This window comes from Nicotiana tomentosiformis, chromosome 12 (genome assembly GCF_000390325.3).
Source record: "Nicotiana tomentosiformis chromosome 12, ASM39032v3, whole genome shotgun sequence".
Taxonomy (NCBI): domain Eukaryota; kingdom Viridiplantae; phylum Streptophyta; class Magnoliopsida; order Solanales; family Solanaceae; genus Nicotiana; species Nicotiana tomentosiformis.
Genome location: NC_090823.1, coordinates 14903776 through 14930226, shown reverse-complemented (window position 1 = coordinate 14930226; position 26451 = coordinate 14903776). Strand labels below are relative to the sequence as shown.

The window sequence follows — 26451 nt, the reverse complement described above, 5'->3', positions numbered from 1 at the left end:
AAAAACTAAACCCAATTCTTTGAAGGCCACACAGTTGTCTCTGTATAAGATACATAGCATTAAATATCTGTTCCTGGCTCAATTCACAAAATTCTCTCATCGCAGAAGAGATCAGCTTGAAGACTAAATAGAGGGTTTTGTATAAAGAAGGGTTATATTACTAACAACATGAACTCATAATTTATATATTACAACTGGTAAGAATTTAGCTGAATTCATCATGTAGGTAAGCATCCAATGTGACCTTTGCGTTAGTACAAGTCTTCTCAAAATTGGCACAGCTCCTGCAGCTATAATCGCAGCATGATTCTCACTGTCCATGCTCAAATTATACAGTATTGCTAGAGATGCTTCAACAGCTCGTTCACTCCCATTTTCGAGCAGCTTCACCAATGTAAATATCCCTCCCTCGGCAGCCACGGCTCTGGTGGAATTCACCACCTCTTCAGAGATTATTCTGTTGAGTTCTACAACAGCAGCCTCTTGTACTTCCAATGAATATGAAGTCTTGATCTGTTCTACCAGCATTGGGATCGTCTCATAAAGAGTTACCTCTAAGTTGATCGGATTATCATAGTCAAAATATGGACCAGAGAGATAGCGGAGCTTCACAAAACAGGCAGCAACCCAGTCTTTGTGGTAAAGAGGGATGTCTGATTTGAGAACCTTTCGCAGTAACTTTGTAAAATGAGATGCATTTGCTTTACGACAGAACTGCTCAAAGTCCAGCAGTCTTGTAAGTAGCCGGGATGCTCCAGCTATCGCATGACCAGCCTCTTCAACCTCAAGCGCATGAAACTCCGGGTTCTGCAGATCTATTTCAGATTCTGCGTCTGCAATATCATGATGAATCCAGCAAGTTATTTATTTCCAATAGAATTTAAGGCAAATATTCTCAAGTCTTGATAGAGGCTAGTATTTAGCATAGGATCCCCACACCACCAAAGTAAGAAAATTGACTAAATATCATCAGATCATCCACCATGCTTCTAAGTTTTCTTCGTTTAGCCAAGTAACATAAATTAGGAACGAGCTATTAAATGGCTAACATGTCAAACTGTGCAGAATCATCTTTTAGAAACTACTTGAAACAGCCTCCAGTATGCTGGCTACGCTACATAAATCAAAAGACTAAAGCAAGTCTCTGCAGCCCATGAATGTGAAAACCCTATGCCAAAAATTTCTTGTCTTAGATAAACAGATTAAGGCAGATCACTGACCACCAATTTATCTTCCAGTTTCTGCTTAAAGAATGATTTACTCAGTACCGGCCTGAGGAAAACAGTGAACTGGTCACAAATGTAAGAACTCAAATGATTTACTCAGTACCGGCCTGAGGAAAACAGTGAACTGGTCACAAATGTAAGAACTCCCAAATCATCTGTAGTCTACAGGTTTACTCAGTTACAAAAATCAACTTGTGGTGGTTAAGAATGAGCATTTCCACAGAACTAAAGAGAAATATATACAACATAACAGTAAAGCAATGAACACAAAAGGCACACCACTATTGTCAAGAACTTGGTATATGCTGAGCACTTCTGGAGTTGGGACATTTCCTCACCAAAGAAGCTCAGAGACACATGAACAATAATATTGGTGAATTTGCTAAGCATACTCAGGGTATTTGAAGCATAGACAAATAGGATGAATGAAAAAACTGAAAGGTGGAAAGTAGAATTGTACATGTACCCAAAGAGAGAGAGAGAGAGAGAGAGAGAGAGAGAGAGAGAGAGAGAGAGACGATTGGCAAGTGAGTGATAATAATTTGGTGTAAATGGAAGGTAAAATGTTGTGGATCACAACTGAATCCAAAATGTAACCAGTACAGGCCTGAGGTGAACTAGGAAAACTATTAATTGTAACTTGTAAGTTCTTGGGGCGTAATTTGTGGCTTAAATGCCAGAAAAGAACATCCTAATCTCCTACTTTGATAGTAGGAGGCACTACTTTTGAAATTTACAAGCACATTGACATTCCTTGAAATCAAACAGAAACCATGGTTTCCTTCTTCAAGGTAGTATTCTCCAGAAGATTTCCTAAGACTTCCATATTACCATGTTATGTTGAACAGCAGCAGTTACAGACTACTACGTACTTCAAAGAAGGATCAAGAAACCTACTAAAAAGGGAAAAGTGAAGCCACACTTTCTGACAGACTGGGCCTTAATGAGGATTGCAGGCAAGTAATCTCTCATACCATTTAAAGTTCTCTGCTGGAAAACAGCATCCAGCCCACTTTCTAGGTCAACGGACAGGATCTTTTCCGTGCATGACTCAACAACTGCAGCGAACTCAAGGATTGAAGCAGATTTCCTCTGCAAATCTGCGGATGACGTCCTCATGATATCAACTAGGCGAGATAGAACAGCAGAATCTAAGAGATCCACCACATTGGCAGTTTCCAAGCTGCAAAAAAGAAACTCAGAGTTTGATTCACCATGAAATAGTGAATTGATTCATCTTTACATCTGCTGTAACACCAACTAGTATGAAGCACTTAATACAGTCCTACATTTTGAAAATCTCAAAACTGGTGAAGATGATCAACTGCTCGTCTGCAGCACAAACAATTGCCTTTTTGATGAAGTAAAGATAATTGCAACATGAACAATGTTGTTATTATGCAACTTTAATTACACAATGCATTTACCATGTCAACAAAATCAGTTGGAAGAATACTTCCACCAAAATTGAGAAGGAACCGAAACTTCCCCAGATATACCCTTTACCCTTTGTCTAGTCAAAATAAAAGGATGATGAAGGAATGAGTCTTTGTACCTAAGAGCATAAAGTTTACACAATCATTTTTAATCGTAACCTCCGAAATCCCAATAATGCATGTAGACATGATGACCATCACCTTTATATATTGCGAGTTACAAATCAACATCAACTCAAACCACAATAACGCAAGTTCCAACTAGTGCCCCAACCAACTTAACAGTTTCGTCGTTGTAGACATATAAAATTTATTAAGTTTAATCCATATAAAATTTGGGGTTGAATCTTAGTTTTATTTGGGTTGAATAATCAATTTGGACTTTACATTAAATTAGTCCATTTTATTATTTCAAGCCCAAGGTCCATTTCATCTTAAGGCCCAGACTCATGCCATGTGTCAAGTGACATGGCATATCTAGTCAAACTCAAAGCCAACAAGATCACGCCACGTGTGAAATATGTGGCAATCCCAGCCTAAATTAGTGACCAATCAAGAGTTGCCAAGTGTCTAAAACGACATGTCTTGGCCAATCACAAGCAAGCTTATCACATAACTTATGTGATAAGTTCGATGACTCACATGAGCCAATCATAATCAAACAAGAGAGTTCATATGTAGCTGGATTGTCCATCCTCTACCATTATAAATAGAGGGGTTACATAACTCTTTAAGGACATTCAGAGTTGGAGAAGAGAATTCCGCTATTGGTGAAGGCAACCGCAAACAGAGAGATCAATCATCAAGTGCAAAGTTCTTCGACAAAGGAGTGATTAACGGAGTTCTTCCGGAGATCAACCCGAAACAACGAAGCGCTGCTCGACGTTCTTGGCGATTAAATACATCACAAGGAGGTCTGCATCATCCTACATTCGAGAAAGATATTTCTCAAGCCCTCGAATCACGGAGAATTTCAAAGAGGAGAACCAAGGGATACATAGAATTGTACTCACAAATATTCATCAATAAAATATCTTTTTCTTCATATTATTTTTGTTGCAGTTTATTTTCCGTACTACGAAAATTAGCTGCGAACAAATTTTGGCACGCCTAGTGGGACCAGTTCTACCCTTCATCTCTTCCTTTTATAAGTTGAAAACCACAAACTTCAGATCCACTGCTGCAGTGGCCTTCCGGAAGTGTGATGATGTTCCATGCAAAGATGTTACTGCCGCATCCGTTGAGCTCAGCCATGTTGGCCCGATCACTCGAAGCAAGTTCAAGTGATCTCAAAGAAGAGCAAATCTCACATGACGTCTGCAACTACAATCTTTGGGGGCAACACCTCATTCTTGCTATTTGACGAACTTTCTCAAACAGCCTCCAACTTTGGTGGATTTGAGGATTTTGTGGATTCTTCAGTTTTAACAAAAGTCAACGCCTTAATGACTGACGCAACTAACGTGGACGAAAAGTTTGCCATGATGGAACAGACTATAGGAGTCTTGAAGAAATCTGTTGAAGACAAAGACCTTCAAATCGCTCAACTCATGAACAAATTGGAGGCCTACGCACCTGGAGAGTCGAGCCACGTCCCTCCTCGTTCACCTGTCTTCACCTCGCAAAAAATGGTTATTGAGGAATCGCTTGCCAAGTTTAGCATTCAGAAGGAAAAGCAATCCACTTCGGTTGCTGCGTTATCTGTCCAACAATTGAAAGACATAATAACAAACACCATCACAGCTCAATATGGCGGACCATCACAAAGTTCGTTGTACTACTCTAAGCCTTATACTAAGAGGATTGATTGTCTAACTATGCCAACCAATTATCAACCACCAAAGCTGCATCAATTTGATGGCAAAGAAAACCCAAGGCAACATATTGCCCACTTGGTCGACACTTATAGCAATGCTGGAACGCATGGTGACACTTTGGTAAAACAATTTGTTCGTTCGCTGAAAGGGAACGCATTTGACTGGTATATTGACTTGGAGCCCGAGTCCGTTGATAGTTGGGAGCAACATGAGAAGGAATTCTTCAATCGGTTTTACAGTACCCGAAGAACTGTAAGCATGATAGAGTTGACAGGCACCAAGCAAAGGAAAGACAAGCCCGTGGTGGATTACATCAATCGTTGGAGAGCGCTAAGTTTGGACTGCAAGGATCGCCTTTCAGCAGTATCTAATGTGGAGACGTGCATTCAAGGAATGCACTGGGGCCTTTTGTACATCCTACAAGGGATCAAAACGCGAACTTTTGAAGAACTTGCAATGCGAGCGCACGACATGGATTCAAGCATCGCAAGTCATGGAAAGGCATCTCCATTTGCTGATTAGAAGGAGTTTAAGAAAAATGTTACATCAAAGAACCAAACCAAAGAATCTATGGCGGTGAAAGCAACTTCTGTGAAAGTCACGACCAAGCAAAAGGTGAAGGAGGATAAGACCACGAGTCAATATCCCAAAGAGGAGAAACGTCGTCCCACCTTGAAGGAATTAGAGGCTAAGGTTTATCCGTTTCCAGATTCAAACGTACCCACAATCATTGATGAATTGCTGGCCAAGAAATTCATCGATCTCCCTAAATCAAAAAGGCCTGAGGAAATTGGTAAAGTTGGCGATCCGAAATACTACAGTTTCATCGCGTCATTAGCCACCCTATAGAGAAATGCTTCGTCTTGAAGGAGAAAATCATGGCTCTTGTAAGTGAAGGAAAAATCATCATAGACATGGATGAAATAGCAAAAGCAAATCATGCAAGTACCGCCCTCGAGGAAAAGAAGTGTTCAAGGTTGCAGAACGTGTCAAGCACTGCCTTCTTACAATTTGGAAGTTTCGAGCCCGTTGAAGTTAATCTTCCAAGGAAAACTCTTGAAGGTTCACTAGAGCTAGACACTGAGTCCAAAGACAAAGACGATGAGGGTTGGACTCTAGTCACTCACAAGAAACGAAAACATCAAGCAATTATGAGGCTACGACTTCCTAAGCCAAGAGCAAAAATGAGCGATATGGATAAGCTACAAACACCAAAAATTATCAAATCTTCTATTAGCAAGAAGATTAACGGTACCTTATCGTCGAAGTTCTGAAAGACCATCACATTGCATGAATTCTTTCCTGGAAAATTCCTTTATGTAGGTCATGTTGGTGCAACTCATGTATTTTCTAGTACCGATGAAACAAAGGAAAGCAACGATGAGCTTGGTCCAATGAAAACACAAGAACATCATGATAACGGAAAATTTGTCACAGTGTTGTTGTAACGACCCGACCGGTCGTTTTGAGCATTTGAACTTCGCTCGGTAGTTTACAGGCGTGAGTAGCTCTGTATGAGGTATTTTGACTTGTGTGAATCGTCGGTTTGGTTTTCAGGTTATTCGGGACTGATTTGGAAGAATGATTCTCAACTAGGGAGCTTTAAATTCGAAAGAGTTGACCAAGTTTTACTTTTTAGCATTGACCTCGGATTGGAATTTTGATGGTTCTGTTAGCTCCGTTGGGTGATTTTGGTCTTAAGAGCGCGTCTGGATTGTGATTTGGAGGTTCGTGGTTGAATTTGGCTCGAAATGGCGGAAGTTGAAATTTTGGAAAGTTTGACCGGGAGTGGACTTTTTTATATTGGGGACGGATTCCGATTCCGAAAGTTGGAGCACGCCCGTAATGTCGAATGTGACTTGTGTGCAAAATTTGAAGTCATTCCGGATTGATTTGCTATGTTTCGGCACGAGTTATTGAATTTGAAAGTTCGAACTTCATAGATTTCGATTTGAGGTGTGATTCGTCGTTTTTATGTTGTTATATGTGTTTTGAGGCCTCGAGTAGGTCCGTATTGCGTTATGGAACTTGTTGGTATATTCGGACGGGGTCCCGAGTGGTTCGGATGAGTTTTGGATGAGGTTCAGATCATTTTTACTTCATGTTGCATTGTTGAAGGCTGCTGGTTCTGGTATGATCGCACCTGCGGTTAGTTTGCGCAGGTGTGATGGCCGCAGAAGCAACAAAGGCATCGCAGATGCGAGATGAGAGCTGGATGAGGAGGCCCGCAAAAGCGGAGAAAAGGGCGCAGGTGCGGATGCGCAGGCGCGTCGAGCGGAAGCGCAGGTGCGAGTGTCTTCGCAGATGCGGAGTTTGATACCGCAGGTGCGAGGGTTGCTGGGCAAGGCCATTTATCGCAGATGCGATGTTTTTCCGCAAAAATGGTAGTCACAGATGCGACGAATTGTCCGCAAATGCGGAATCGCTAGGCAGAAGCTATATTATCGAGGGTTTTGATTCTTTCTTCATTTTGGGAGCTATGGAGCTCGGATTGAGGCAATTCTTGAAACATTTTCACCATATGAATTGGGTAAGTGTTCTCTACTTGGTTTTGGTTATATTTCCTTAATCTATCTTCGTTTTTGGTAATTGGATTGTGAAATTTAAAGAGGAAATTGGGTTTTTTGGCCTAAAGTTTCATAATATGAATTTTTGAGTTTTGAACATCGAATTGGAGTCAGATTTGAGTGAAACTAGTATGGTTGGACTCGTAATTGAATGGGTTGTTGGATTTTGTAAATTTTATCGGGGTCCGAGGTGCGGGCCCGGGTTGGGCTTTTGGCTGGTTTTGGGCTTTTGATTCAAGATTTGATCTTTTTTGATCGGGATTGGTTCCGTTAGCATTGTTTGATGTACTTGAGTTGTTTTTGGTTAGTTTTGAGCCGTTCGTAGGTCGGAACGCGCGGGATGGCATTTTGGAGCATCGCTTGGCTTGCTCGGTGTTGGAATTGGCTTGTTCGAGGTAAGTAACTCTTCTAAACTTAGTGCTGAAGGTATGAAACCCCGTAATACGTGTTATGTGATTGGTATTGAGAAGACGCACATGCTAGGAAACGGGCGTGTGGACGTGCACCATGTAAATTGGGACTCCGTTGTTTCCACGGCACTGAATAGTGGCCCTATTTTGTTGATATCCGTGTTTTCACCATGTGATAAAGTAATTGAGCTATCAATCATGCTAGATATCATATCTAGGCTTTATGCCGATACTGTTGGGACCCATAATGGTCGTTTCTTGCTGTCATCTCACTGATTTCATTGATATTTCGTACTCAGTCATATTCATGCATTCATATTATATCTCAGTTGTTATTTACTGATACATCATATCATTATTGTCGGGCTAGTTTCATGACATTGTGAGCCCGTGAGTGAGACTGGAGAGATTGATGACTGAGTGAGGCCGAGAGCCTGATTATGAGTGACACTTATGGGATCGGGCTGCACGCCGCAGCATGTTATATTGATTTATGCCTGGATCTGGCTATGATAGCGCTTGGGCTGTAGGAGCCCCTCCGGAGTCTGCACTCCCCCAGTGAGCGCGGTTGATTATATTGAGGGATGGATCTTCCCTGGACATGGATCTTATCCGAAGCATTTATATACCTGGAGATGAATCTTCTCCATGGGGCCGGATTGGCCTTCCTCGGTACTGAGTGACTGATGGTCAGTGATGTATATATTCCGGGATGGATCTTCCCTGGGCCGTATGGGCCATATACAGTACCGAGTGGTTGAGCATGATGAGTGAAAAGTGTAAGACAGTGAGATTAAGTACTCTGAGAGTGTGACTACATGATTCATCTCTGAGATACATGGCATTGGCATGCACACATGACATAACGGCATAGAGATGCATTTTTCCTCATGTTGTACGGTATCACGTCATTCATGACTTTGTTTTTCACACACATTGATATATGGACATAGAGAGATATTTCACACTTGCTATCTGGAAAGAAAATGAAATATCTTATTTATTGTGGAAAGGATATTTGAAAAAATTATAATTTTCAAACTTACTCGTATTTTTGACATCTTCGGTAAAAGATTTGGGTTTTCACTAAGATATTTGAAAAGCATGACTATTTTCTGGAACTGTGAACGAGCTGAGCATTTTACTTCTGAGATACATCTTTTATTACTTGTATTATGTTGTTATGAATTGTTGTGGGATATTGGTATTGGACCCGACCTTGTGTTAGCTCGTCACTACTTTCAACCTAAGGTTAGGTTTATTACTTATTGAGTACATGGGGTCGGTTGTACTCATACTATGCTTCTGCACCTTGCGTGTAGATGTTGTTTGCTGATGTTACTGTGTTCGATGGGAGCTGGATTGAAGATGTACCTGTGTCACGGTTGTAGCTGCCCCTTTTTCGTGGTAGCCTTAGATCTATAAAACTCTGTTTATGTACTTTTCAAACAGACGATGTATTTATTTCATTTCAACTTTGTAAATTCTATTCTTAGAAGCTCATGATTTGTACTACCAGTCCTTCGGGAATGTATAAGATTCAGATAATTTCTTTACTTAACTGTCTTATAAAATATCAATTGGAATTGGATAGTTGTTAATTGGCTTACCTAGCGGGTTGGGTTAGGTGTCATCACGACTAGTGGATTTAGGGTCGTGACAAGTTGGTATCAAAGCTCTAGGTTCATAGGTTCTACAAGTCATGAGCAAGTGTTTAGTAGAGTCTTGCGGATCGGTATGATGACGTCCATACCTATCTTCGAGAGGCTACAGGACATTTAGGATATACTTCCCATCTTTCTTTCCTTATCGTGCGACATTGATTCAGCTTGAAGCGTAACTCTTTGAATTCCTTCCACGCATTCGTATGCGCACATAAACGCTCGGTATCAGCTGTGCAACGACGGCTTGTGATTCCATGGTTGAGGTGCGAGATGTGATTTTGGCGTGCTGATGATGGGCCAGGCTGGAGGACTTGAGGCCGGGTTTTGACTGTAGCTTGAGCACGGAGATTTTGATTGTGTGAGCACGTGCTTTTAGGACTTATACATCCAGTAGTGTCTCTATGAGTGAAATTTGTGGCTCGATGAGCGGTAGAATGGCTATGTGGTGAGTATGATGTGACTGCGAGATGTGCTCAGATTGTTCGAATGTGACGAGAAGAGTTTACTTAAGATGTAGAAAGGACTATGGGGTGTCTGATTTCTGTCTTGATTTGGCGTATGGTCTCGAGTTATGGGTGTATTGAGGGATCTCGCATGTTGTTTAGTTGTGGAGTGAAGTAGATTCTCATGTCTTGTTGATGAGTTCAGAATCGAGAAGATTAAGTGATTGCGTAGTAGTCGTGACTGTGGAAGGGTGTAGAGAGATGTCAGTTTGAGGCAAAACAGGTGGGTTATCCCCTGCGAGGTGTCCTGAGGTTGTGTGATCCCTAAGATGTTTTGTAGAGAGTTCTCTTTTACCAGTGAATGATATATGTTGCAATTTGAGTTTGGATCGCCTGTGGAAGTTGGCTTAACCATCACGAGGATGAACGCGATATTTGCAGATGATTTGAGGTACTAGATGGTTTGTGTTGCATGAGCGGATGAAGGATTTAATGGAATCTCACTGTGGTATTATGGTCGTAATGGGGTATGGTTATTGTAAGTAGTCAGATGTTTTATTCCATGGCTTTGAGCCAAGTGGGGGAGTCTGCTATCGACGAGTTGATTGCACGGTTATGTGTTGTATTGGTTTCGGTTTGGGGTATACTGGTGAATCAGTTATGACTTGCAGAGGTCGAGATCGAGGATGACTCGGGTAAAGGAATTTCTGGATACAGGTTGTATTATACTCTATAGGTATATGAGAATCACAAAATAATTGAGTGGTTATTCGCGAAGGATGTAGTGTACATGGAGTAGGAATTTGCTCAGTTGCTTAGGAGTGTGGGTTATTCTTTACTCCCTTGGGTGTTGGTGTGCTAATGGGGCACAGGTCGTTCGGTCCGTTTGGTCAGTTTAATTAAGATTTGAGTATAGTGGATGACTCTCGAGAATGGTTCTAATGGATTCAAAATTTATATGTAGTGATTTGGAATTTTCAAGATTTGTATATGGCTAGAAACTGGGAGTTGCATTGGATGGTGTCGAGACTTGTGGCATTTTATATCATTGTGGATTGTGCATTTCATTATCAAGAAGGTGAAGGAAACAGTTTGAGGTTCACATAAGGTCTCTTTAGAGTGGGTGTCTCGGTTGTGGTGCCTTGGGGTGCTTAAGAGGAAGTCAGCAGCTTATGGGCCTTAGGCGTTGTGGTTTTATACTAGGGTCTCTTGTGTGGTGAATTTTGGTTAAGGATCGTAGTGTTCCAGCAAGGAGAAGTATCAATTTGAAGGCAATTTGGAAGGGACTTTGAGAAATAGGACTGCGTGGTAGTAGGTTGGATCAGCACAGTAATGGATATAATCGGTTCTTTGGATCTTATGACGTGGCTAGTCTCTACAGGTGTTTCGTGGCAATGCTCTTGGGTTTTGGCAACCTGCGTGGCTGGGTTGAGTTAGAGAGATTCGGTTCAGATAGCTTGGTTACGTGCAAATGGGTTTCGAAGAGTTCTCAATGGTTTTTACCAAGGTTCGAGGGGTATATTTCCTGCTGGCGTGAGGAGCATGTGGTGTATAGTGAATTTCTCCCAGATGAAATCAAATGGAAGGTTTCTGACTTATCGGATATGTATTCTGCTTGGAACTCAGAGTTGATTATGAGACTCCTGTACTCTTCACAGGATGGCATGGTAGATGCGGTGTTGTGTGGGATTGAGATTTGCATGTGCAAGGTCACAAGTCAGTTTGGAAGGGAAGGGCATAGATTTGTAGGCAGCATGGACGGTTTCAGATGACTAGGTAACTAATATTACTAATCGGTATGGCCTGATGATAGTATACATTTCAGAAAGAGCAATGTGTTTGATTTATGGATACTTCATTGGTATTGCGGCACTCTCCTGGTTGATTGACTGCTGATGTTCAAATTTTGCTAGATGGCACGGAAGAATTTTAGAAGTATTCCTCGTGGGATGATCGTGTATGAGAGATGTGTTAGACATTTGGGCGGTGGAGATGGAATCAGAAATGGTGATTCGTGTGTTTTATGGATTTGGAAACCGGGAGCTTTCAGGAGCAGATTGTTTCATGGTTGTGGATTGTGAAGTCATGGCCGAAGCTAGCGGATTGGAATTTTAATGGTTTTGTTAGCTCCGTTGGGTGATTTTGGACTTAGGAACACGTCCGGATTGTGATTTGGAGGTTCGTGGTTGAATTTGGCTCGAAATGGCGGAAGTTGAAATTTTGCAAAGTTTGACCGAGAGTGGACTTTTTGATATCGGGGTCGGATTCCGATTTAGGAAGTTGGAGCAGGTCCGTAATGTCGAATGTGACTTGTGTGCAAAATTTGAAGTCATTCCGGATTGATTTGCTATGTTTCGGCACGAGTTATTGAATTTGAAAGTTCGAAATTCATAGATTTCGATTTGAGGTGTGATTTGTCGTTTTTATGTTGTTATGTGTGTTTTGAGGCCTTGAGTAGGTCCGTATTGCGTTATGGAACTTGTTGGTATATTCGGACGGGGTCCCGAGTGGCTCGGATGAGTTTTGGATGAGGTTCGGATCATTTTCACTTCATGTTGCATTGCTGAAGGCTGCTGGTTCTGGTATGATCGCACCTGCGGTTGGTTTGCGCAGGTGCGATGGCCGCAGAAGCGACAAAGGCATCGCAGATGCGAGATGAGAGCTGGATGAGGAGGCCCTCAGAAGGGGAGAAAAGGGCGCAAGTGCGTCGAGTGGAAACGCAGGTGCGAGTGTCTTCGCAGATGCGGAGTTTGATACAGCAGGTGCGGGGGTTGCTGGGCAAGGCCATTTTTCGCAGATGCGATGTTTTTCCGCAAAAGCAGTAGTCGCAGATGCGACGAATTGTCCGCAAATGCGGAATCGCGGGCAGAAGCTATATTATCGAGGTTTTGGTTCTTTCTTCATTTTGGGAGCTATGAAGCTCGGATTGAGGCAATTCTTGAAGCAATTTTCACCATATGAATTGGGATAAGTGTTCTCTACTCGATTTTGGTTATATTTCCTTAATCTATCTTCGTTTTTGGTAATTGGATTGTGAATTTTAAAGAGGAAATTAGGGGTTCTGGCCTAAAGTTTCATAATATGAATTTTTGAGTTTTGAACATTGAATTAGAGTCGGATCTGAGTGAAACTAGTATGGTTGGACTCGCAATTGAATGGGTTGTTGGATTTTGTAAATTTTGTCGAGTTCCGAGGTGCGGGCCCAGGTTGGGCTTTTGACCGGTTTTGGGCTTTTGATTCAAGATTTGATCTTTTTCGATCGGGATTGGTTCCTTTAGCATTGTTTGATGTACTTGAGTTGTTTTTTGTTAGTTTCGAGCCGCTCGGAGGTCGGAACGCGCGGGATGGCATTTTGGAGCATCGCTTGGCTTGCTCGGTGTTGGAATTGGCTTGTTCGAGGTAAGTAACTCTTCTAAACTTAGAGTTGAGGGTATGAAACCCCGTAATATGTGTTATGTGATTGGTATTGAGGTGATGCATATGCTAGGTGACGGGCGTATGGGCGTGCATGTAAATTGGAACTCCGTTGTTTCCATGGCACTGAATAGTGGCCCTATTTTGTTGATATCCCGGTTTTCACCATGTGATAAAGTAATTGAGCTGTCAATCATGCTAGAGATCATATTTAGGCTTTATGTCGATACTGTTGGGACCCATAGTGGCCGTTTCTTGTTGTCATCTCACTGATTTCATTGATATTTCGTACTCAGTCATATTCATGCATTCATATTATATCTCAGTTGTTATTTACTGATACATCATATCATTATTGTCGGGCTAGTTTCATGACATTGTGAGCCCGTGAGTGAGACTGGAGAGATTGATGACTGAGTGAGGCCGAGAGCCTGATTATGAGTGACACTTATGGGATCGGGCTGCACGCCGCAGCATGTTATATTGATTTATGCCTGGATCTGGCTTATGATAGCGCTTGGGCTGTAGGAGCCCCTCCGGAGTCTGCACACCCCCAGCGAGCGCGATTGATTATATTGAGGGATGGATCTTCCAGGGACATGGATCTTGTCTGAAGCATTTATATACCTGGAGATAGATCTTCTCCATGGGGCCGGATTGGCCTTCCTCGGTACTGAGTGGCTGATGGTCAGTGATGTATATATTCCCTGGGCCGTACGGGCCATATACAGTACCGAGTGGTTGAGCATGATGAGTGGAAAGTGTGAGACAATGAGATTAAGTACTCTGAGAGTGCGAATACATGATTCATCTCTAAGATACATGGCATTGGCATGCACACATGACATACCGGCATAGAGATGCATTTTTCCTCATGTTGTATGGTATCACGTCATTCATGACTTTGTTTTCTACACACATTGAATGTGGACATAGAGAGGTATTTCACACTTGCTATCTGGAAAGAAAATGAAACATCTTATTTATTGTGGAAAGGATATTTGGAAAAATTACAGTTTTCAAACTTACTCGTATTTTTGGCATCTTCGGTAAAAGATTTGGGTTTCTTCGGTAAAAGATTTGGGTTTTCACTAAGATATTTGAAAAGCATGACTATTTTCTGGAACTGTGAACGAGCTGAGCATTTTACTTCTGAGATACATCTTTTATTACTTGTATTATGCTGTTATGAACTGTTGTGGGATATTGGTATTGGACCCGACCTTGTGTTAGCTCGCCACTACTTTCAACCTAAGGTTAGGTTTGTTACTTATTGAGTACATGGAGTCGGTTGTACTCATATTATACTTCTGCACCTTGCGTGTAGATGTTGGTTGCTGATGTTGCTGTGTTCGATGGGAGCTGGATTGAAGATGTACCTGCGTCCCGGTTGTAGCTGCCCCTTGTTCGTGGTAGCCTTAGATCTATAAAATTCTGTTTATGTACTTTTCAAACAGACGATGTATTTATTTCATTTCAGCTTTGTAGATTCTATTCTTAGAAGCTCATGATTTGTACTACCAGTCATTGGGGAATGTATAAGATTCAGATAATTTCTTTACTTAACTGTCTTATTAAATATCAATTGGAATTGGATAGTTGTTAATTGGCTTACCTAGCGGGTTGGGTTAGGTCTCATCACGACTAGTGGATTTAGGGTCGTGACAAGTTGGTATCAAAGCTCTAGGTTCATAGGTTCTACAAGTCATGAGCAAGTGTTTAGTAGAGTCTTGCGGATCGGTATGATGACGTCCATACCTATCTTCGAGAGGCTACAGGACATTTAGGATATACTTCCCATCTTTCTTTCCTTATCGTGCGACATTGATTCAGCTTGAAGCGTAACTCTTTGAATTCCTTCCACGCATTCGTATGCGCACATAAACGCTCGGTATCAGCTGTGCAACGACGGCTTGTGATTCCATGGTTGAGGTGCGAGATGTGATTTTGGCGTGCTGATGATGGGCCAGGCTGGAGGACTTGAGGCCGGGTTTTGACTGTAGCTTGAGCACGGAGATTTTGATTGTGTGAGCACGTGCTTTTAGGACTTATACATCCAGTAGTGTCTCTATGAGTGAAATTTGTGGCTCGATGAGCGGTAGAATGGCTATGTGGTGAGTATGATGTGACTGCGAGATGTGCTCAGATTGTTCGAATGTGACGAGAAGAGTTTACTTAAGATGTAGAAAGGACTATGGGGTGTCTGATTTCTGTCTTGATTTGGCGTATGGTCTCGAGTTATGGGTGTATTGAGGGATCTCGCATGTTGTTTAGTTGTGGAGTGAAGTAGATTCTCATGTCTTGTTGATGAGTTCAGAATCGAGAAGATTAAGTGATTGCGTAGTAGTCGTGACTGTGGAAGGGTGTAGAGAGATGTCAGTTTGAGGCAAAACAGGTGGGTTATCCCCTGCGAGGTGTCCTGAGGTTGTGTGATCCCTAAGATGTTTTGTAGAGAGTTCTCTTTTACCAGTGAATGATATATGTTGCAATTTGAGTTTGGATCGCCTGTGGAAGTTGGCTTAACCATCACGAGGATGAACGCGATATTTGCAGATGATTTGAGGTACTAGATGGTTTGTGTTGCATGAGCGGATGAAGGATTTAATGGAATCTCACTGTGGTATTATGGTCGTAATGGGGTATGGTTATTGTAAGTAGTCAGATGTTTTATTCCATGGCTTTGAGCCAAGTGGGGGAGTCTGCTATCGACGAGTTGATTGCACGGTTATGTGTTGTATTGGTTTCGGTTTGGGGTATACTGGTGAATCAGTTATGACTTGCAGAGGTCGAGATCGAGGATGACTCGGGTAAAGGAATTTCTGGATACAGGTTGTATTATACTCTATAGGTATATGAGAATCACAAAATAATTGAGTGGTTATTCGCGAAGGATGTAGTGTACATGGAGTAGGAATTTGCTCAGTTGCTTAGGAGTGTGGGTTATTCTTTACTCCCTTGGGTGTTGGTGTGCTAATGGGGCACAGGTCGTTCGGTCCGTTTGGTCAGTTTAATTAAGATTTGAGTATAGTGGATGACTCTCGAGAATGGTTCTAATGGATTCAAAATTTATATGTAGTGATTTGGAATTTTCAAGATTTGTATATGGCTAGAAACTGGGAGTTGCATTGGATGGTGTCGAGACTTGTGGCATTTTATATCATTGTGGATTGTGCATTTCATTATCAAGAAGGTGAAGGAAACAGTTTGAGGTTCACATAAGGTCTCTTTAGAGTGGGTATCTCGGTTGTGGTGCCTTGGGGTGCTTAAGAGGAAATCAGCGGCTTATGGGCCTTAGGCGTTGTGGTTTTATACTAGGGTCTCTTGTGTGGTGAATTTTGGTTAAGGATCGTAGTGTTCCAGCAAGGAGAAGTATCAATTTGAAGGCAATTTGGAAGGGACTTTGAGAAATAGGACTGCGTGGTAGTAGGTTGGATCAGCACAGTAATGGATATAATCGGTTCTTTGGATCTTATGACGTGGCTAGTCTTTACAGGTGTTTCGTGGCAATGCTCTTGGGTTTTGGCAACCTGCGTGGCTGGGTTGAGTTAGAGAGATTCGGTTCAGATAGCTTGGTTACGTGCAAATGGGTTTCGAAGAGTTCTCAATGGTTTTTACCAAGGTTCGAGGGGTATATTTCCTGCTGGCGTGAGGAGCATGTGGTGTATAGTGAATTTCTCCCAGATGAAATCAAATGGAAGGTTTCTGACTTATCGGGTATGTATTCTGCTTGGAACTCAGAGTTGATTATGAGACTCCTGTACTCTTCACAGGATGGCATGGTAGATGCGGTGTTGTGTGGGATTGAGATTTGCATGTGCAAGGTCTCAAGTCAGTTTGGAAGGGAAGGGCATAGATTTGTAGGCAGCATGGACGGTTTCAGATGACTAGGTAACTAATATTACTAATCGGTATGGCCTGATGATAGTATACATTTCAGAAAGGGCAATGTGTTTGATTTATGGATACTTCATTGGTATTGCGGCACTCTCCTGGTTGATTGACTGCTGATGTTCAAATTTTGCTAGATGGCACGGAAGAATTTTAGAAGTATTCCTCGTGGGATGATCGTGTATGAGAGATGTGTTAGACATTTGGGCGGTGGAGATGGAATCAGAAATGGTGATTCGTGTGTTTTATGGATTTGGAAACCGGGAGCTTTCAGGAGCAGATTGTTTCATGGTTGTGGTTTGTGAAGTCATGGCCGAAGCTAGCGGATTGGAATTTTGATGGTTTTGTTAGCTCCGTTGGGTGATTTTGGACTTAGGAACACGTCCGGATTGTGATTTGGAGGTTCGTGGTTGAATTTGGCTCGAAATGGCGGAAGTTGAAATTTTGCAAAGTTTGACCGGGAGTGGACTTTTTGATATCGGGGTCGGATTCCGATTTAGGAAGTTGGAGCAGGTCCGTAATGTCGAATGTGACTTGTGTGCAAAATTTGAAGTCATTCCGGATTGATTTGCTATGTTTCGGCACGAGTTATTGAATTTGAAAGTTCGAAATTCATAGATTTCGATTTGAGGTGTGATTCATCGTTTTTATGTTGTTATGTGTGTTTTGAGGCCTTGAGTAGGTCCGTATTGCGTTATGGAACTTGTTGGTATATTCGGACGGGGTCCCGAGTGGCTCGGATGAGTTTTGGATGAGGTTCGGATCATTTTCACTTCATGTTGCATTGCTGAAGGCTGCTGGTTCTGGTATGATCGCACCTGCGGTTAGTTTGCGCAGGTGCGATGGCCGCAAAAGCGACAAAGGCGTCGCAGATGCGAGATGAGAGCTGGATGAGGAGGCCCTCAGAAGGGGAGAAAAGGGCGCAAGTGCGTCGAGTGGAAACGCAGGTGCGAGTGTCTTCGCAGATGCGGAGTTTGATACAGCAGGTGCGGGGGTTGCTGGGCAAGGCCATTTTTCGCATATGCGATGTTTTTCCGCAAAAGCAGTAGTCGCAGATGCGACGAATTGTCCGCAAATGCGGAATCGCGGGCAGAAGCTATATTATCGAGGTTTTGGTTCTTTCTTCATTTTGGGAGCTATGAAGCTCGGATTGAGGCAATTCTTGAAGCAATTTTCACCATATGAATTGGGATAAGTGTTCTCTACTCGATTTTGGTTATATTTCCTTAATCTATCTTCGTTTTTGGTAATTGGATTGTGAATTTTAAAGAGGAAATTAGGGGTTTTGGCCTAAAGTTTCATAATATGAATTTTTGAGTTTTGAACATTGAATTGGAGTCGGATCTGAGTGAAACTAGTATGGTTGGACTCGCAATTGAATGGGTTGTTGGATTTTGTAAATTTTGTCGAGTTCCGAGGTGCGGGCCCAGGTTGGGCTTTTGACCGGTTTTGGGCTTTTGATTCAAGATTTGATCTTTTTCGATCGGGATTGGTTCCTTTAGCATTGTTTGATGTACTTGAGTTGTTTTTTGTTAGTTTCGAGCCGCTCGGAGGTCGGAACGCGCGGGATGGCATTTTGGAGCATCGCTTGGCTTGCTCGGTGTTGGAATTGGCTTGTTCGAGGTAAGTAACTCTTCTAAACTTAGAGTTGAGGGTATGAAACCCCGTAATATGTGTTATGTGATTGGTATTGAGGTGATGCATATGCTAGGTGACGGGCGTATGGGCGTGCATGTAAATTGGAACTCCGTTGTTTCCATGGCACTGAATAGTGGCCCTATTTTGTTGATATCCCGGTTTTCACCATGTGATAAAGTAATTGAGCTGTCAATCATGCTAGAGATCATATTTAGGCTTTATGTCGATACTGTTGGGACCCATAGTGGCCGTTTCTTGTTGTCATCTCACTGATTTCATTGATATTTCGTACTCAGTCATATTCATGCATTCATATTATATCTCAGTTGTTATTTACTGATACATCATATCATTGATGTCGGGCTAGTTTCATGACATTGTGAGCCCGTGAGTGAGACTGGAGAGATTGATGACTGAGTGAGGCCGAGAGCCTGATTATGAGTGACAATTATGGGATCGGGCTGCACGCCGCAGCATGTTATATTGATTTATGCCTGGATCTGGCTTATGATAGCGCTTGGGCTGTAGGAGCCCCTCCGGAGTCTGCACACCCCCAGTGAGCGCGATTGATTATATTGAGGGATGGATCTTCCAGGGACATGGATCTTGTCTGAAGCATTTATATACCTGGAGATAGATCTTCTCCATGGGGCCGGATTGGCCTTCCTCGGTACTGAGTGGCTGATGGTCAGTGATGTATATATTCCCTGGGCCGTACGGGCCATATACAGTACCGAGTGGTTGAGCATGATGAGTGGAAAGTGTGAGACAATGAGATTAAGTACTCTGAGAGTGCGAATACATGATTCATCTCTAAGATACATGGCATTGGCATGCACACATGACATACCGGCATAGAGATGCATTTTTCCTCATGTTGTATGGTATCACGTCATTCATGACTTTGTTTTCTACACACATTGAATGTGGACATAGAGAGGTATTTCACACTTGCTATCTGGAAAGAAAATGAAACATCTTATTTATTGTGGAAAGGATATTTGGAAAAATTACAGTTTTCAAACTTACTCGTATTTTTGGCATCTTCGGTAAAAGATTTGGGTTTCTTCGGTAAAAGATTTGGGTTTTCACTAAGATATTTGAAAAGCATGACTATTTTCTGGAACTGTGAACGAGCTGAGCATTTTACTTCTGAGATACATCTTTTATTACTTGTATTATGCTGTTATGAACTGTTGTGGGATATTGGTATTGGACCCGACCTTGTGTTAGCTCGTCACTACTTTCAACCTAAGGTTAGGTTTGTTACTTATTGAGTACATGGAGTCGGTTGTACTCATACTATACTTCTGCACCTTGCGTGTAGATGTTGGTTGCTGATGTTGCTGTGTTCGATGGGAGCTGGATTGAAGATGTACCTGCGTCCCGGTTGTAGCTGCCTCTTGTTCGTGGTAGCCTTAGATCTATAAAATTCTGTTTATGTACTTTTCAAACAGACGATGTATTTATTTCATTTCAGCTTTGTAGATTCTATTCTTAGAAGCTCATGATTTGTACTACCAGTCATTGGGGAATGTATAAGATTCAGATAATTTCTTTACTTAACTGTCTTATTAAATATCAATTGGAATTGGATAGTTGTTAATTGGCTTACCTAGCGGGTTGGGTTAGGTGTCATCACGACTAGTGGATTTAGGTTCGTTGTAGGGGCCATTCGGGAACAACATCTCAATCGCATACTTGTTGATGATGGTTCGGCTGTCAAAATCATGCCGAAGATGGTGCTAAAAAGGCTTGGGATCTCTATGGATGAGCTATCCAAAAGTAACCTAACAATCCAAGGTTTCAACCAAGGAGGACAACGAGCCATAGGTAAGATCCGCGTACGATTATCCATTGGCAAGATAAAGTCAAACACCCTGATTCACATCATAGATGCTAAAACATCATACAACTTGCTGCTTGGACCTCCTTGGATTATAAGAATGGAGTGGTATGGTCTACTTTGCATCAATGTCTGAAGTACAGAAGGGAAAAGACTCAATTCTCAAGTATTGGACTAGTAGAGAAAGTGATCCACATCGCTTAAGGTGAACACTCCACTTTACATAATGGGCTACGGAAACAGAGTGTACAAGGGCTATTAGACAACCTGTTACCCTCTTCCAACCCCACCCCTCACCAAACCTAACTGGCTGTCTTGTGAGCTTCTTAATGTTTAGTCTCCCTTCCTGCCCAGCTCAATCATACACACCATTCCCTCCCTCCCACTCTTCGGCATCAGATATCCAAAATCAAGAGCCTGTTAATGTAGCAAGTGATTGTTCTTATAATTAAGAATCAGATCTCCCAAATAAATAATTGTAGGCTCATTAAAAATCTCTGCAAGACTGATATCATGGGAAGCAGGTATTCATGAACTAAACAATTCAAGATCGGCATGGAACACAGATATAAGAGGGAGGGGAGGAGTACAAAACATGGAAACAAACATGAAACCTGGTTGTTGATGCAACTTTCTCATTTTCATTTCCAGTCAACCCTGCATTTCTTGCTGCACTCCATTCATTTGTCGACCCATTAATTGGTCCATAATAAAACTGAAGATAACCCAGAAAGAAAAGAGTCACTCAGAGAGGTTGTCGAACGAATATGAGCTCCCTCGAAGAACTAAAGAGTGATAGCTCCAGACCTTTGATTTCATTTCTTTGCTAGGATCTAGGATCCGAGTAAGAATATCCAATATCTGTGTAGAAAACAATATCATTTTACTTCTGTGGAACAAGAATATGACTAATCAACATTTTAGTAGAATATAAAATAAATTGCAGTACCATATTTGTCAAGCTCTTAGAGATCTCCGAGTTACTGAGCAAGTAAATCAAAGAATGCACAACATTTTCTGCTTCCATTCTTTGGCATACGTCATTACTTCATCCAGAAAGACATGAAACAATATAATTAGCCATAGGTGCACGTTGAACTGGATAGATTAACTTAATCTTAAGCCAAGGAGAGTACAAAACAGGAACACAAAGTGCATAATGAATTCTGTTCCAAACTCTTTCAAGTTATAGTGTGAACTTTAAACCAAATCTAATACAATATGGAAGAACTACACTTAACTGCAAGAATGCGGGAATGAAAGTTGTGACAAGCCGAAAAAGTACTATGACGAAATTAGTAAAAGTCTGGGTGTCAGCAACATCAAAATTCTAAATAATCTTTCTAACATATGTTGCTCTGGCTTCAAAGAAACATTTTAAAAGAGTTTTGGTTAACATCAAAGCAACAGAGTCATATTCACTCAAAAAAAATCACATTATGGCAGAAGAATTTTTCTCTCCAAAATGCATAGACCCGATCACTAGGCCCTTACTTAACATTAAGATCCAAAGAAGGAAGTTAACTTTTTCTGCTAGGTGCTAAGCAGAAGATTTCTAGACATTAAAGAGAGTCATACAGATTGAAATATTTAGCTGCAACAAGTCACTTATGTCTCATAACCATGGAAACACAAGAAGTACAAGACAAATTTAGCAAATAACAGCAAATCTAATAGAATCACAAGGATTGTTAATTGAACAAGTTGCTTTATAGCCAGATCCCTTTAAGAGCTTAGTGCATTACCAGAGCCATGAATCATATTTGCTTCAAAGTAAGCACATAATGGAGGAAGAATTCACCTTTTCTAAGGTGCAATTATCAGATGATTACGCCCCTAACATCAATATTAAATAAAGGAGAGAACTTTCACGGCTCACTGCTGAAAGTAAATCAATGAACCTTTACCACAGAGCCATAATCACATAGGACATAATTAGATAAGTCATTAATGTGTCTTAACTACATGGAAGAGTATAACATGTTAAAGTTAATATGATAACTACCTGATAGATAGCCTCTCCAGAGCCCGAATAACAGCTAATTTAACAGTGTCACTAGGATAGTTAATTAGCCGAACAAGAGGGTTTATAGCACCTGCTTCTTTAAATGAAACCCGCATTCGCTCATTAATAGATACATCTGCAATGGTCTCTGCAGCTCTAGCAATAGCTGACTCATCTTCAAGTCCAAGAATTAAAACCAAGCAAGCCACGCCATCCATCCACGGCAAAAGAGTAAACCTTGGATTTGATGAAAGTTCACCACTGGATATATTATCTTCTTCAATTTCTATTGCCCCAATACGTGCAAGAAATTGCTGTTGAGTGTGTCCTACCATTGCCTTCATTTTTGCTTCCTCAATGTTTGCATTCTTATCCTCAATATTTAATCCAAGAAGTAATTCAGAGGCGCCATATCTTGAAGTTTTTGTGTTCTGGTCAATTTTGGTACCATCGGGCAAAGAAGGCCATGAATACAGAGCTGGCCTGAAGAACTTGTAGGCAACTGCACCAACTAAAGGGACCAGAAGAAGATCTTCCTCCATGATAAGAATCTAGCTGTACTCATCTTTCGCAAGTTCCAGCAACGCATTCCTCGCTTCTTTTTTAATGACCTTAGATCCCTCCACCTCAGTTTTCAAGAGCATTGCCTGCACAGCTCCAAGGTAATGAAATTCTCTGAGATTCAGTTTTGCGGCATCAAAGACATTAACCACTGAAAAATGGATTAAAAAATCCAGCCCTAATTATGCCACAAACTATAATAAAAAATGATAAAAACTAACTTCTTTTCTGGAGCACATTGCAGTAGACATAGAACAGATTCAACAAATTAACAATGTTTTTATAGATAAAATCACCTACATGTTATAAGCAGAAGATGAGACTAAGAAGCGTTAGACATTCTTGCTTAATCCAACTGCGTATAACAATCTCTTCATGAATGCCTTACTAGTTAATTACATTGTCAACTTGTCTGATCTTTTACATGGTTTGTAGAAGTAAATGTATATCATGCACCATGGCCTCCATTTCTTTCGATTTTACTCTGTATCTATTTGGTTTCCCTCCCTATCCTTGTTCAAGAACCAACTAATTATATTTTAGATCTTTCCTGTATCTTTTTTTTTAGAACCGTGGTGTCCGGGTCAACTTGCGCGCACCTCGACTAATTCCACGGGATACCTACTACCTCCCACCATCTTTTCTGTGTCTATTAACTTCTATTAGGTTCTTTCCTCCCTATCCTTGTTCAAGAACCAGCTAATTATATTCTAGATCTCTTTTTCTTAATAGTACATGGAAAATCCTGGAGTTCCAGAAGGTAATTGATATAAAAAATTTGCAATTCTTAAGCACTCATAAATATATTCAAGACCAATTGATATCTACCCAAAAAAAGTGTAAGAACATGAATCAACCGATCTTAGTGTCTTACCAGTTTTGGGATGACACCTGCTTCAACCATATTCTTGTGATTAGAAACAGTCAATGCTAAATTAGCCAAAACCCTTGTAGCTGCCTCCTTCACTTTCACTTCTTCATCCTCCAGGAACTTTAACAGTAAAGGCAGGAGATCAGAGTTGGCAATTTTGTTTCTGAGTTTCTCATCCACAGATAAATTCCATAATGAACATAAGCTTGGCTCCTTCACCTGCAGAAATAAATTCAAGCTTGTGCCTCAAATGCTTGTATCAAAAAGACATGAGGACAGAAAAAATGAGGTAGATTTTGCACATTTGGGAAGAGGGAAGAACGTCTCAAGAGGCCGTTTATCTCTTCTATTGCACCACTATCTGCCACAAGCTCTCTGTACATATTCACTGAGGATATCATCCTCAAAAGACCAGCAGCTGCTTCACAAGCAGCATCAGACTCAGACCTTAGAAGGTTCACAGCCAGATTAACAGAACCCCGGAACTGCATTAACATATCAACACACTGCTTCCCTCCAAGTGAATACTTCCAGAGAGCAATGACTGTCTGTTCTCTATCTAGAGGGTCATAGTCCAAACCAAGCATCCGAACAAACAAGGCAATGTAACCGTCACCTGTGTTAGATGAGCTATCCTTTAACATATCAACATCCTGTAAATGAAAGAGGAAGATTCATCATCATGTAAAAAACATGCTTTAACTTGATGCAGATAAGCTCTGAAAGAGTTGGTGAAAGAAAGATCACCATTAAAAAATGGAAGTACTCTCAAGGATTAAGTACACATTAAGCAAACAGGTTTATATTTGTTTATCTCTAGGATTAAGAACTGGAGGTTAACAGCTTGTTTGGATGGTCGTTACTCATTGTATCGTATTGTTTATCGTATTGTTTCATTAAAATTGATTGTATTGTATTGTTAAATTCATTGTTCCGGAACAACGAAAAGTCCCATTTTTTAAACAACCGATTTGGTGTGGTGGGATTGTTTCCTATTTTTCTGTCCAATTATGCCCTAACTTATTACTCCATAATTCTATTTTACCGTTTACCTTTTTTTTAAATATTTTAACTCCAAATCTCCCACCTATAACCTACTTTGTCTTCGTACCTTTTTTTTCAGAACTTCTGCCGCTTCCAACTTCAACCTAAAATTGCTAATTTTGTTAGAATTTGAATGAATTTAATTGTTTAATCTATTTTTTTTTCTGATAACCGTGGTGTCCGGGCCAGCTTGTGCGCACCTCGACTAATTCTACAGGATACCTGCCACCTCCCGCCAGCAACAGGTACCAGGTAAACTCTATCCACCAAGGCTTGGATAAATGGGAAGAAATCACCCGGCATTTGCCTCCGCTGTGATTTGAACCTGAGGCCTCATGGTTCTCACTCACTTCATTGACCACTAGGCCACACCCTTGGGTGCATTGTTTAATCTATTTTTAAGACATATTTGGTGATAAATTAGTAGAAAGGGATTTTCTTAAATTATTTTTATGCGTAATTATTGATAAATTTAATATTTAAACAATTGAGGGTATTTTAGTAAACTTATCAGTTACAGTATAGTACCATACAGTCAAACCAAACAGCAAAATATTATTTAACAACCGCAAACAATACAATCCATCCAAACATTGTATTTATAAAATGATACAATACAATACAATACATTATAAAACGATGGGTAACAACCATCCAAACAAGCTGTAAAGTTGTGTTTTGTAAACCGAAATTTCCTATAAGAGACAAATATGATCCACATAACATTCACAAATGAGTTTGAAAACTCATAGCATGATGATCAAAATGCTTAGTGCAAGTAAACCGAAATCCAGCATGACAGAGTAGAGACAAAAAGCAATAAGAAACTAAAATACAAGCAACCCAGTAGGAGAAATAAACTTCACCTGGTGAGGGTTAACATAAACTTCACCCCCTCCATCACTGCAGGCCGCCCTTGTCCTTGTGAGACCTGAATACAACCTAGGGTTGTCTCCATTATAAAAACACAAGTTGGAATTATTAGCTTTTCTTGTTCTAACTGTGACACTAATAACTCCTCCAGGGGTTTGCAAGACTCCATAATTGGGTGGCTCGAGCAAGAGCTGTGCTGGGATTGGTAAGGCCATGTTTGGTATATTTCAACAGAATTGCAAACTAAAGGGTTTTTAGTTTGGTTTATTGGTTTGTTGTCATCCTCAAGTTTGAGTTCACTATACTTTCTCTAGTGATAATGGAATGTACCAGTAGCTTCGAAAACCAGAGTGACGTTGTAAAGAGATTTTTCTCTCTCCACCAAACTCCCTCAACTTCAGAATGTGCTATTTATCTTTTAGGGAAAAAGGTTCATATATATCACTTAACTATGCTAATTAGGGCGTGTGGCACATATATATGCTCAATTCATCTTATATTTGCTCATTCATGCCCTTAGTTTAACGGAACTACTATTTTGTCTTTCTTAAATAATTAATAATCAGACCCAACAAAAATTTATTGACCCGATTTATTAGGGCCCGACCCACCCTTATTTCAAAAATATTTTTTGATATATTATTTTTGTTTGATTGAGAAATTGTGGAATAATCATATTTATTTATTTGAGTAATTTGATAATCGATTTTTTTTGTTATACATCATTTCGGGAAGTAATCCTACTAAA

General features: G+C 40.9%; 2 protein-coding genes across 2 annotated transcripts; both read right to left on the bottom strand.

Moving 5' to 3' along the window:
• On the bottom strand, positions 1 to 23925 carry LOC104087868 (uncharacterized). The gene is made up of 7 exons (XM_070191455.1): positions 23790 to 23925; positions 22355 to 23001; positions 21299 to 21395; positions 21157 to 21210; positions 20964 to 21064; positions 2201 to 2409; positions 1 to 833 (listed from the first exon to the last, which is right to left on the bottom strand). The coding sequence occupies exons 2-7, from the start codon at positions 22894 to 22896 to the stop codon at positions 175 to 177; spliced, it is 1662 nt and encodes a 553-aa protein (XP_070047556.1). The 5' UTR covers positions 22897 to 23001; positions 23790 to 23925; the 3' UTR covers positions 1 to 174.
• Positions 23926 to 24019: 94 nt separating this feature from the next.
• On the bottom strand, positions 24020 to 26098 carry LOC138891394 (uncharacterized). The gene is made up of 2 exons (XM_070191456.1): positions 25697 to 26098; positions 24020 to 24439 (listed from the first exon to the last, which is right to left on the bottom strand). Exons 1-2 carry the CDS (start codon positions 25916 to 25918, stop codon positions 24020 to 24022), a joined length of 642 nt encoding a protein of 213 aa, XP_070047557.1. The 5' UTR covers positions 25919 to 26098.
• Between the last annotated feature and the right edge of the window lie 353 nt (positions 26099 to 26451).

What these genes read in the sequence shown, in the direction of transcription:
- LOC138891394 (XM_070191456.1), bottom strand. Translation starts at nt 25,918, where the DNA reads ATGGCCTTACCAATCCCAGCACAGCTCTTGCTCGAGCCACCCAATTAT. An exon ending in TTTATGTTAACCCTCACCAG is followed by an intron (nt 24,440 to 25,696) that starts GTGAAGTTTATT and finishes TTTCATTTACAG; the next exon opens with GATGTTGATATGTTAAAGGA.
- LOC104087868 (XM_070191455.1), bottom strand. Translation starts at nt 22,896, where the DNA reads ATGGAGGAAGATCTTCTTCTGGTCCCTTTAGTTGGTGCAGTTGCCTAC. An exon ending in CTAAGAGCTTGACAAATATG is followed by an intron (nt 21,211 to 21,298) that starts GTACTGCAATTT and finishes TTTTCTACACAG; the next exon opens with ATATTGGATATTCTTACTCG. An exon ending in AAAGTTGCATCAACAACCAG is followed by an intron (nt 2,410 to 20,963) that starts GTTTCATGTTTG and finishes TCTTTTTTGCAG; the next exon opens with CTTGGAAACTGCCAATGTGG.